The 12,770-nt window shown below is 41.4% G+C and overlaps 1 protein-coding gene across 1 annotated transcript in view; it reads right to left on the bottom strand.

Moving 5' to 3' along the window:
* Nucleotides 1–10,040: 10,040 nt before the first annotated feature.
* LOC140557829 (phosphatidylethanolamine-binding protein 4) overlaps nucleotides 10,041–12,770 on the bottom strand; it is a 98,530-nt gene continuing 95,800 nt past the window's right edge. The window contains exon 6 of the mRNA XM_072682623.1: nucleotides 10,041–10,276. Within this exon, the coding sequence (XP_072538724.1) occupies nucleotides 10,185–10,276 (92 nt within the window). The 3' untranslated portion in view covers nucleotides 10,041–10,184. The remainder of the gene's footprint in view (nucleotides 10,277–12,770) is intronic.

Here is a 12,770-nt window from a genome sequence, read left to right as displayed (position 1 = left end):
AGCGTAAGAGACACTTTGTGAACTGGGTCAGACAGACCTGGGTCAGACCTGGGTCAGAACTGGGTCTGTGGGGGGCAGAGTGCCTCAATGCAGATCAATGAAAAAATTAACCCACCTCCAAACTCATAAGACCTCTCATAAGGATCTGCTGCTGACATTCGTCTTGTGGTGTTAGATGCCACGGGATGCCTTCAGAGGTCTTGTGGTGTCCATGCCTCGATGGGTCAGAGCTGTTTTGGTGGCACTTAGAGGTGGCACCTACATATTGTCCGGCAGGTGGTTTTAATGTTTTGGCAATTCAGTGTATATATCTTTACTACAAATACAATGAAAGGCAAGAGGAAATATTGTAGCTGGTGTCCTTTGAGGTAGAAGAACACATCTCGCAGCATGAATAAGCATCTACAGTAATGACTGATAAACATGTAGTCCGGGGTAACTGACAGGGCCACTGGGAGACCTACAGGGGGACCACAGACAGCTATATCATGAGGCTTTCTCATGTCTGTGGGCATCTTGTGTTATGTACAGACACAAAACACATGGGCGGAGATTTCAGTATGTAAGTGTGTTTATGGCTGTAAACACTTTATAACACAGCAATAAACACAATACACAGAAATACAGTAACACAAATTTGTCGAGAAGTAGTTGATTCCAGATGCTGCTTCCAGATGTACACAGCTGTAAACTAGGGATGAATAAAACACACACTGCTACACTCTGCATACTGTACTGTCATCATTATCATTATTTATTATATATGATATATACATTTCTCACTGTAAAGAAAGTAGTTGAGATCTTGTGAGCTGAGCTGAGGAGCAAAGCTTGGTGAAAATGACCACTCTCTGTAGGAATGTTATCACTATTTATTATAATAGTAGTGTTTAAACATATAGGTTACTTACAGCTACGTTTATAACTACTAGTCTAAAAACTCTATAAAGAGTTATAAAGTCTCACATGAGCTGCAAAGAAAGTAAACTGTGAAAAAAAATATTGGAAATATAGAAGAAGGCCAAGACTGCTCCCCCCTCTCCAAAAAAAGGGGTAAAAACAGTGGCCAAAATCATAAGACATCCTGGTGCTAATAATCATTATTATTATATATAACTATGTGTAGGGTGACATACTTGACTGTACACAGTCCAATTAGGAGGCCGGAGAGTTCCCCTGAGATTTCTCATGTGTCCGGCTAAAATTCTCCACTCCTTCGCCAGGCCAATCATTGAGCAGACCACTCTTATTACCCACACTGAGTGGAAGTCCAGGCTGCCATGCATGTGCTGGAGCGGATGCTGATGCAATATGGAGAGATAGAGAGAGTACGGGAAAGAAAGAAAGATAAAGTTACAATTTGGACTGCAAATCAGGTTGACATCTGCATGCCGGCTACAAGCCTGTCAACTGATACGCCAAAAAAAAAAAAAGAAAAAATGCACAGAGGAATAATAAGTTCCCTCTTTTTCCCCTAGAGGTTTGCCCAGACACCGGCTACCAATGTTTCAGCAGGGCCTAAGCTGAGCTGTGGTGCTACCAAACTTACCCACAAATATTTTTTTTAAAAATTAGTGATATGTTTTAATTTTAACCCAATTTCCCCCAATTCTAGTCATTTCCAGTTCCCACCCACTAGTTAGAACTCCCCCTATCACACGATGCCACCACAGGCTAGCATGTGCTTCCTCTGAGTCACATGTCGCCAGCCATCTGCATCTTTTCAAACTGCCGCTAATTAAACGCCACTGGACAGCTGAACGCGCTCGGAGGAGAACACTAATAAGTAGTTCTGTTATACCGAATCAGCAAACAGACGCCTGAGCGGGATAACACTGGAGGAAGAGCCGTCCTACCCACCCAGAGAGTCTGTGGGATTTAAGGCCTAACAGCCAACCCTGTAAAACTGGACAAACAGCAACTCTCCACCGTGCCATTCCATCCAGTGCGGATCCACGCCACCACACATTTCAGCTCCTAGACATTTTACATACACATCCACCCTGCTGCCACATCAGTCTTGAGTCAGCTAGCTAGCCTAGGAGACGTAGAGTTAGGACTGGCGGTGGTATAGGCTGGTGGGTTTGCCTAGGAAACTGAACTCCAGTCTGCCCACTACAATACACCGATCATAACAACTGCTTAGCAACAAGTAACTGGTTGGATGTCAGTCAATTATGGCATCATATTAATTATTAATTTTATTTAACCAATTGTTAGCATTAGGAGTCTTAACAGGCCGGTCTAATGGGCTGTGTTAGCCTAGCTGGACCTACTTCAGAGAACCTGTATTCAACTAATAACTGATTGAATGCCAATTGTTTAATGATTGTCATTTTAAAACATTAAGTTATAAAAAATGATTGAGAAAAAAATGATGAGTATTATGATCGTTGTCAAGCGTCATATCTTTTTTTTTTCATGTTACCCACCCTTCAGCTGAACTTTATAACTTTCCTCATACCTTGAATTGTGGCCTAACCCGTGGACCTGAACTTTACCATTGTATTTACATATATCTGGTGAAAAGCATTTTCCCAAGGCCTTCTAAAAAAACTCTCCATACCGCTTCTTTATGTTCCCCATTACGTGCAGCGGTACAGTCCCTACACTCGAGTGACCTTAACCTTCATTGGACTCAGATAATCCCTCCCTCACTGAGGTGTTGCCAAAGCAGCTATGCTTTCTAAACTCTTAAATTAGTCGCCTTGGCAATTGACACTAGAGCGGTGTAGTAGTATTAGCTGACAGACTTGGCCCTAATGAAGCAAAAATAGAGTGAGTGGGAGAGGGGTCTGAATCATGAGTGTATCAGGGGCCGCGGTAAACATAGAGACAAACACACACATATACACACAGAGAGAGAGGTGGGGGGGGGGAATCCAGTGGCTCGCTGCCACAGTATGGGCGGGCTGCAACATGTGTAGGTGAAGCGATAGCGTGACGCCGCAGGATTTGTCATCAGGGGATTCCTATGGGTTCTCCCTGTCCTCATAATCGGAAATATCACACAGTCCGATCTGGACACGGGAACAGATCATTCTCCATGAAGCCAGACGGTCATTAACTATTTGAATGTCCTATGGGATATTATGGAAAACTACACTCTTGAAAACAGAGGAGCCACAAAGAGACACTTCACACCTACACATCTCATCTGGTTCTTCTACTGATGGTCAGCCGGTCAGTGTTGGCTTCTCCCTGTAGTTCTCCTTCTTGCTCTAAGGGAGTTCCCCCTGCCACCATAGGGGCCTTAATCTGGGTTCCTAACATATGTCTGAAATGTTAATGCTCTCTACTGACTGTCCATCTTTTTAGTAGGGCAGTTCTGTGCTTGTGAAATCATCTTCCAAGTGTGGACGCTGTCGTGGCCAGACTCATATTTCATATTATGTCCAAAATTAGCAAACATGGCCAAAAATGGAGACACAAGGCTTCAGACTGTTTGATCATTATATCTTGGATGGACTGGATCACTGGTCTGATCTGTCTATACATGCCGTGTCTTGCTATGGTCTTGCTTTGAAATATCTGGATTCTTGGATCCACAATCCCCTGTTCTATAGTTGTGTACAGGCCCGGCTTTGGGTTCTGTCTGACGTTTTTATTCTTTCTTTAAGAGCTGAGGTGAAGCAGACTACTCATATCACGGGGTTATTTATATAATATGTGATCCTAACAGTAGCCTGCCACTTATCTACAATGCTAGGCCCGTACAGTCCTCTATGCCTCTTTCCTCGTAACAGTCCTTTCATTTATATTAATGGGAGGCCCACTGGCAGCTTCAGCCGGGTGGCAGTTAGACCAGCTTGGCAACAAATACTGAAAGTGAGAATGTAGACTTGATCATTTGAATAAAACTTTTTATAGACAAAACAGAGGAAGCAAAGACTTTTTTTTCTTCCACTGCCTGATGCCATGACGTGTACCGCTTGGTGAGTGTAGAGGCGTAACACTCACTCATGCTGTTTGAGACTTATGATGAAATTCACTCATCTACTGTCCTGTCCTCTCATGATTCCTTTGAAAAACATTTCCCTGAGCTTTCTTCTTTCCTTCTCTCGTAGTCTTGTAAAGCATATCTCTAGTCTTATTTCAATGCTTTTCCCCACACAGACCCCTCTGCTAATTTGTCTCAAGTTCCAGCAGACTTAGGTTAAGTAATATCAAGTATATGGGAGAAATCCAGTCTTCTCATAACGGTACATTTTCTAAATTCAAAGAAAGTCCTTTCTGTCCTGACCAACGTGAACATGTCCCGTCCTGCAGGGAGCGTTTCTGTGGAAGGAGGGTCCCAGATGTTCCGCAGTATTCCCCTCTAACTGCCACCAACAAGTCTACACATTGTGTAATCCGTGCACGCCAGCAGCACTCGTCAGCACTTTTGGGCTTTTCTGCACACCACTGAAACATCTCAGTCAGGGCTTCAAAGACTAACTGTAGTAGTAGAGTAGCGTAGTGTTGACAGTGTCTCGTAAATGTTAAGGGCTGTTTATCCTGAGGTGTTACTCTGATGGTAACACTTGCTATGTAAACACTTCTTATTCAGTTATTAATCTTAAGGCTTGTTATTCAATAAAACTCCCATAAAACTACTGTGTAAATGATGTAGTAATGAACTGAAGCGAAGCAGGCCCTCCGACTTAGCGTCTGAAAACATGGCAACATTACACGCCACTGCTCGTCTGTATTTGTGTGGATATACCTAAATCACCGTCCATCAAAGTTTCAGGGGTTAAATGTGCCACTGCTTTTGCTTAGGTAGTAGTTCTGATGTGAGAATAGCCCTCATGCTTGGCCTATGCACATCTCATATCCACCCCTCAGTGGCTACGAGCGAGGAAATTCCGTTTAGGCAGGACAGATCCAGCGATTAGGACACTTTCCAAACTAAAAGCCTCTTAATGGGTGTTATGGCACCTGTCATACTACCGTTTATTGCATTTTCCTAACCAGTATAACAGTTTGGGCCACTGTGGGCCTACGAGTGAATGATTGATCGTGCCGGAGGCTTCTATCGAAACGGTTGCCCCATTCAGTCGTTACATCACCGCGTGTAGGGTTCCCCTGGCTTGCTTTGCATGCAGGGATTCCATGGAAGTGCAAGGCTGTCACAGATCTAGCGCCGGCTTATTTAACTACGTGGCGGAAAAATTCAAAGCCACTATGGCTATATAATCAAATTAGTTGTGTTTCTTTCCAGGGCCCATTCAGGCCAATTCAAATGACTGTTCCTCGTTGCTCATGCTGCCCAGAGCCATGGATGCAGTTCATTCCTAAATGGAAGGTTGATTACAAGATTATTTACATGCATTTTGGAAACATTTGCAAAAGGTTATACAATAGCTAGCCCATGACATGCTGCAATTTATGGATATCATGGATTTGTCGGACCTAAACCCTCCAAAACGTCTCCAAAAATGTTTCAGCTATAAGTTAATGTGACAGGAAAGCCAAAAAAATCCAGCATACTATGTAACGGTTATTACCATAACTGAAACCAAACAAACAAATATGCAAATAAGCCCAAAAACTGTTTCCACTGTACCTTTCAGTGTTGTTTCAGCTAACACTGCTTTTAGGTAAATTGTACAGTTAATTTAAATTATTTGTAACTTATTTTAAGTATTTAAAGTATTTTAAAAGTGTAGCTATAGAATTTTGTCATTGTGCATGCAACCAATCAGACAGTTCCTTCATATTCTGGCAATATGAAAGCCAGAAATCACATCAATGAGATTTTCAGAAAAGAAACAGTATTTTTAAATGTGTGATTGATCAGCGAAAGTGTTTAGATTCCCAGAGTTGGGAAAACTCGGTTGAAAAATACATTACAGTCAACTCAGAGACATAGAACTTCTTGTGCCTTTGTTTTTAGTAATTTGCGGAAGTAGTTTTAGGCAGTCATGGTTCTTTAGAAGTGCCATCTATCAGCACCAGCGATGCACCAGGGGCCAAGCACTGTGCTCAAGGGTTAATGGCAGTGGTTAGGAAAAAAAAGGCCAACATTAAACCTGCTTGGCTGAAATTTCTCTAATTTGAATAGGAACACCAGCCAACACTCACACACAAAGACTGATCTATCGTTTAGCCACAGATTCAACTGCCCACTTTCCATTTCAGAGATCATGTGCCAGGACTCTATTTCTCTGCTGAGCTTTTGATGTACATGTTTCATGCAAATATAGTTCTGTTTTAATATGACACAATTCTTCTTAATATCTGACTTGCATCCGTCCCTCCTATAACTTATACTTATAACTTATTTATAGCAGTAATTTTACACTGCTTTACATGTAGTGACTAAATACATTTTTAGGATGCAGGCATAAACAGGAGAATTCTATCTCTATATATATAAAACTACTTAATAAAGTATTTGGATCATACATATATCAATATATAATGGAAATTATAAACATGTCTGAGTCAAGTAACTTATAATATATGACCTTTTTATAGTATAATATAAATATTTTTTAATATTTATAAAATATATTATAATATTTATAACATTTATATAACAACATACTTTTTTTAATGTCCAAAAGGGCTTAACGTGTTTAATTAGCATCATCTAAAGTATTGGGTATTATTACTTTTTTGAAAGTACCTTCAAGTACAGTAAAAGTACAGAAGCAGGTCAACTTCAGAAGCAGGTCAGTAGCACTGAGTAGCCTATCATACAGTACATGTAACTGAGTAACTGTACGAGTTACATCCCTCCTCTGGTTACTTCATACGAGCTTCTAAAATAAAGAAAAGCTCTGACTGCAGTTCTCTCTATAGTTCTATCTCTCACCCCTTCATGGCTTGGTGACCTGGCGATGACTCTGAAGTGAGCCGATAGGTCTGATGATGGGATCATTGAGGAGCCTGAGAACAAAGATGGAAAGAGGCAAGTTTGTTTTTGTTATGGTAGCATTGTTGTGTGTTTCAGTAGATGGTCTAAGTCTGAGAACCAAACAAAATGTGCACTCAGGACAAACTGATCAATGCTCTGAGTTCACACAGGGGCCACAGCAAGGCTCACAAAAGACTGGCTTAAACCACCAGAGGAACAAAGATCTGCTCTAACTTTTCCACTCTGCTCTGTGTGTGTGTGTGAATGGAAGATGTAAGAAGTAAGTAATGTATTCACCTGTGAAAATAAGTATGGAGACTTGTTTATATACATTAGCTGAAGTGAGGGTATGCCACGCTGCTGAAGACACTGGATGAGTCTATTAGACACCGTTTCCAGGTCAATCAAACTACTAACCTACATTGATCATTGGCACATCAAAGTTGCTTTTCTAAATCCAGGCCTTTTTCCAAACATTGCGAGTATTGATACCAAACGCTCCTCAGAGACAGAACAGCAGAATGGAAACCAATACTCGGTTTCCAGCGAGGCTCTGGCACGACCCGTCCTTACGCATGGAGAAAGCCAGGTTATCTGAGCAGGGAGTTGGTACAAAGTTCACACTGTGAAAGCAATACATTGCTACGTAGAGCGAATCAGACCCTTTCGTTTTAAGATTTGCAATGGCAACAAACGTGGAACAAATACACTACATGGACAAAAGTATTGGGACACCTGCTCATTCATTGTTTCTTCCAAAATCAAGGGTATTAACACATTTGTTATGTCTCATTTGTTATTAAGGCTTTTGGAGCACTGCTGTGAGGCGAAAGCATTCAGCAACAAGAGCGTTAATGAGGTCAAGGATGTTAGATGATTGATCCTCACCCCATCTCATCCTTAACTCATCCCAAAAGTATTGAGAACACAGTTCTTCCACTGCTCCACAGCTCAATGCTGGGGGCTGTATACCCCTATAGCCCACACCTGGCATGAGGCAGCATGGTGCCAACAGGTTCATGCTTATCTGGTCCAGAGGGTCCTATTTTATTGGAAGATACTTCTCTACGTGGACTGGACAAGCTGTGACGAGGATTTGCACATCAATTAAATTCCTGCAACTTACAGCAGCTTAATGCAGTCAGTAGAAGGTGTGTTAACATTTGAATATATAATGTATGGACGAGTGAGCAAATGAGTTGAAAGTGGGTCCCAAATACCACCGTTGACCCTATCGTTAAGAGATTGTGCACTCAATCCATATCCGTGGCTGGGAGACCAAGAGGGCATAACTGGCCTCTTTCTCTGTAAGTGTGTAGATGCTTGGCAATGCAGGTGTTAGAAATGGGAGTTAGTGTTCTCCTCCAAGCGTGTTGAGCTGCCCAATGATAAATGTGCATTACTGGCAGTTTCAATGCATAGTGGATTTTCAGCACACGCTCTGTGCCGTCCTATAAACAAACATGGCAAATAAAAACCAGTCCTGAAACAGAATGGTACTGGAAGTGTTCCTTGAATTACAATCATAACAATCATAGAACCATTATCTTGTGCTATACTGAACTTTTTTTAAAGGTTTCTATCTAGAACAAACTGCAACTCTTTTTCCACCAATCCAAAGAAAACTTTAACCAGGCAAAGAACGATTTAAGGCACCTATTTGGTTCTTTGTCATGGATCCACACTGAACCACTGCCTTTGCCGCTTCACCATCCAACAGTTAAAGCAGACAAACCTTCAATATTTTGCCAATTCACTGCTGAGAGCGCTTTCCTTACTGTAAATACTTGATGACTTGACAAACCCTACGATTTCACTTCTAGTTTTGAAAGCAGGACTAACTCTGCTCAAGCCGAACTCAACCGTATTCCGTAACGCTACATGTAATCTTCTGGTTTGGCACTTGGAATGAACAGCCATGCTCACGGATATTATCCGATAAACCACTTTACCCTCTGGTTTGAAGTTGGACCAGCATCTGCAAGTGAAAGTACCTTTCTGCAGAGACACAATGGCTTTTAAAAATAGGTAGCCCAGACCTGTACGAAACCCTAAACAAAACCTTCCGATATGAAGTAACATATTATTAGCTAAGCTCAGCCTGAAATAGTTCTTCATGCAAAACTGCTGCCGAATATAAGCATAAAATTACTCGGGCATGTAAAGACCAAAACTGCAGTGGAAACATGGCCGTCGCATTCACAAACACAACACTCCTCTCACCCATGAAGAGCACCAGCACATGGGTAAAAAAGTAAAGAGGCAAAAGCCGTGAACTCATGCCCCCCTCCGTCACTCGCTCCAGGAGCGTCTGGCCGAAAGTTGTGAGAGTATTTTAGTCGTAGTTCCACTGCGGCTTCCGGCTGTGTTTGTGGTGTTGGTTTCACCCCCTGCTTCCTCTATTGGCCCTGACGTATTTCCTCTCCTGTTCGACTCTTTCCACACACTCTCTCCAGAAGCGTGATAACACACTAGCCTCTCTTCATCAATCTCACCCTGATTTTCCCCTCTCCGTTCCTCTGTTCGGCCATCTATGTGCGGGCCCAAAATCCCCGGAGCAGGCCAAAACCAAACCCTTCTTCAGCAGCGCTGACCTCAGGGCAGCCTGCTGTTGCTTTGTGAACTTGACTGAAGGAGTTTGGGCTGCCAAGGAAGCAGGAATGCAGCGCTGTGGTGGTTTGGAAGTGGGAGGTGGATTATGTAAGAGTGGCAGAGTAGTTTTTTAAAAGAGTAGTGGCCACAGCGAGCATGGAATGTAGTCCTTTGCAGTGAGTCTCTGTGTCTGTGTGCATGCCAGCTGCAACTACTCACCTCTTACATCACTAATGCATGCTAAGAAACATTAAATATACCGCCCCAGACTTGTGTATAAATACATGTTGTGGTCCGGGAGTTTCCGTATTTTTTATTATTGTCCCCTGAGACCTAATAACATTTTAGAGCCCTATTACTCACTCGCAGAGGAAGTGATGAAAGCAGAGGCTATGTTTTGCCAGTGAGCCTGAAAAACAGAGTAGGGAAACAAATATAGGATAATTTCAATATACAGATACGTCACGTCTGGAACCCTAAAATATATTTAAGACGTACCTTTGGGTAATTATGAATAATTTTGGAGCATTTCTATTGGTCCAATCATCATGAAATGTTGACACAATGTAAACGACCACTGCACATTTGGAGATACAAGGTTTTACTTATTATTGTCATCACAAACATATGTATTTTTGATTAGTCTTCTATTGTGTAGTTAGTAGCAAAGAACAAAACAGAGTGCAATATTGAAACGTTCACAGTTGTGGTCGTAGGTGAAAGCCGAAAGCCAGATGTGAGAGGTCATCTAATCCTTATGGTTTTGGGTAAGGAACTGGAGGGAAGTCACTGGGCCCTCAAGTTTAAACTTCTGCACAAAGGCTTGCGGGTCCCAGTTCCCTAAAAAGACACATAAAAGGACAGAAAATGTAACTAGAAAGCGTTTACTTTTATAGGGTTTACATGTGAACTTTCTATTCTTAGATTCATCAACAAATGCACTACATGATGTTAAAGATACATATTGGTGAAAAATTGATGTTCAAAAATAAAATATTTTGAACATTTTAATGAGTTACAACTAGTCCCACCTAGGGAAAGTTCAAACATCTGAATTCATTCCAATAACAAATAGTAGGGACTTGCATCTTGATTCATGGCAGATATGTATAGCTTATATATATATAATATCAATATGTATAATATCAATTTGTAAATAACTTACAAAACATAAATACAATAAAAGGCAAAACAGCACTAGACCTCCATACATGAGTTTCTACTATATTTTAAAATGTACAGTGTTGTTTTTGTCATAACAATTAAAACATGAAATCTACATTAGACACTATTTCATTGGTTTAATACTTTGATGAATTTAACTAGTGAATGGAAACGTTTTGCTTTTTATAAGTATTTCCAAGTGTACTGTAAATGATATTTTATTACACATAATATTTGATATATCCCTTTTTAGTACAAGCACCATCTAGAGCAGGTAATTTCTATATTGTAGACATTGCTGACTTTAAACAGAGTAATACAGTATAACATTAATTCTGCTTCTACTCAGATGAAGGATTTGAGTACTTGCCCCACCACTGCATATTTCTGCATGACCTTTGAAAGTACCATATGTGTTCCTGAAACCACTGTGGTATGTATCAGATGGTGTAAATTCCTCAAGAGAGCAATCATCTACTTGATATATATTGATGAACTGGCCTTTGCTTGTGAGGAGAAGACATATTTAGTGCAGGAGGATTTCAGAAACTACAAAACTTTGACATTGACGTTGAAATCACTTGAATACCAAATGTAAATCAAGCTCAATACACAAATAATATAACCCTAATGGCAAAATACTGTCTGGTTGCTGTAGCCAGACACCTAATCTGATTGTGGTAGGGATCTGTCCATCCTGATCTTAACTTCTCACAGCTGAAGTTGGTGAAAGAACTTTCTTTTGGATGCAGCTATGCTAGCTATCACTTGGCACCAGAGCTTCACAAGCAGCAGGTGTGAAATAGCCGTGCATCTCTGCCCGATGGAATCAAATTAGCACTTCTTTAATTTGCCCAACATTATAACTGTATTTAAAAGTACTGAATATATTTTTTTTTACCATGGTACCGTTTACCTTGTTTTAATATTGAGCTTTTTTTGGTTCTAGTCCCAACATGGTAAGCCACAGTGGACCAGTCCTGCCCTGACACTCCACTACACCACCTTTTGGGCCCTAAACTAGAACTGCCCACTATTTCGGCTGATCAGCAAATATAGAATTTTCATTGGAAAATTGAACTTCGTTGGTTTCTTGGTGACAGCGTTTCTGAAAATGACAGAGAGCCTGTGCATGTGGAGTGTATTGTTGAGCTTCTCTGGGCTGCAAAACACAGTGAGGACATTGTGTCTAAATAAAACGCACAGGCTGTTGCAGTGCTGGAGGTGGCAACAGGAGAACGAGGGCTTTTTGGCAAGGCAAGCGGGTAAATACCAGTCACAGCTCCGGCTGCTATGACAATATCTCATTCCCATCACCCCGTTCTACTGTGCCTAACTACATTAACACAGACGTACACTTGGAAGACCTTTTGGAGACGTACAATTGAACTAGGCAAACAGAGGTCACCCAACCTTTAGATGCCATTAGATGAAAGAATACTGACGTGAACCTTCAGTAAAATCTAGTAAAGTATGTGAAAAATGACGCATGAAATGTTTCCATCAGTTCTATCATAACAACCAAAAAAAAAAACAGTAAGAAAAAAGATGCTGTTAACAAGAAGAGGAGTGGTTTAGAATAAAATCTCTACTACTAATTCACTCGTTCACTGTCTCAACACACACACACACAAATACACAATTCTGAAAACACACATTAGACGGAAATGCAGCAGTGGTGAAAAGGGAAACCCCGTCAGCACACACACAGCACAACACACCACATCCTGGAACGAACAAGGGTGTCTGTGTACGTGCGGTCGTCTGTGTATGTTTGCAGGCAAATAGATGTGGGAGAGTGTACAAGTGTGAATCTAAAAGAATAAAGGTCATAGAAACTCTCCACTGTAGGACAGCAGTAACAGTGCAACGGTCACAGTCAATGTTACTCTGACCAGCACTGCTATTGCTAGACACCCTTTACAGACGTATGAGCAGGGAGGTAAAGAGTGACGTGCACAGGTGGTTCTTACTGATACTTTACGCTTACCTGAGTATATCACAAGCTTGGACCTCACCTTTAATGTATGATTGTAGGCTGGAAAAAGACTATGACTGTGGGAGGGGAGAGAACTCTGAGAACTTGGGTTTGAGCTCTGGGGGCTTCTGTTTTTAGCCAAAAGGCCTGAAACCCCCCCACGCTCCCTTGATGGTACGGGCAATTTCATCA

This window comes from Salminus brasiliensis, chromosome 6 (genome assembly GCF_030463535.1).
Source record: "Salminus brasiliensis chromosome 6, fSalBra1.hap2, whole genome shotgun sequence".
NCBI classification, from domain to species: domain Eukaryota; kingdom Metazoa; phylum Chordata; class Actinopteri; order Characiformes; family Bryconidae; genus Salminus; species Salminus brasiliensis.
Note: the sequence above shows the minus strand (reverse complement) of the source record. Positions and strands in the feature narration are given on the sequence as shown.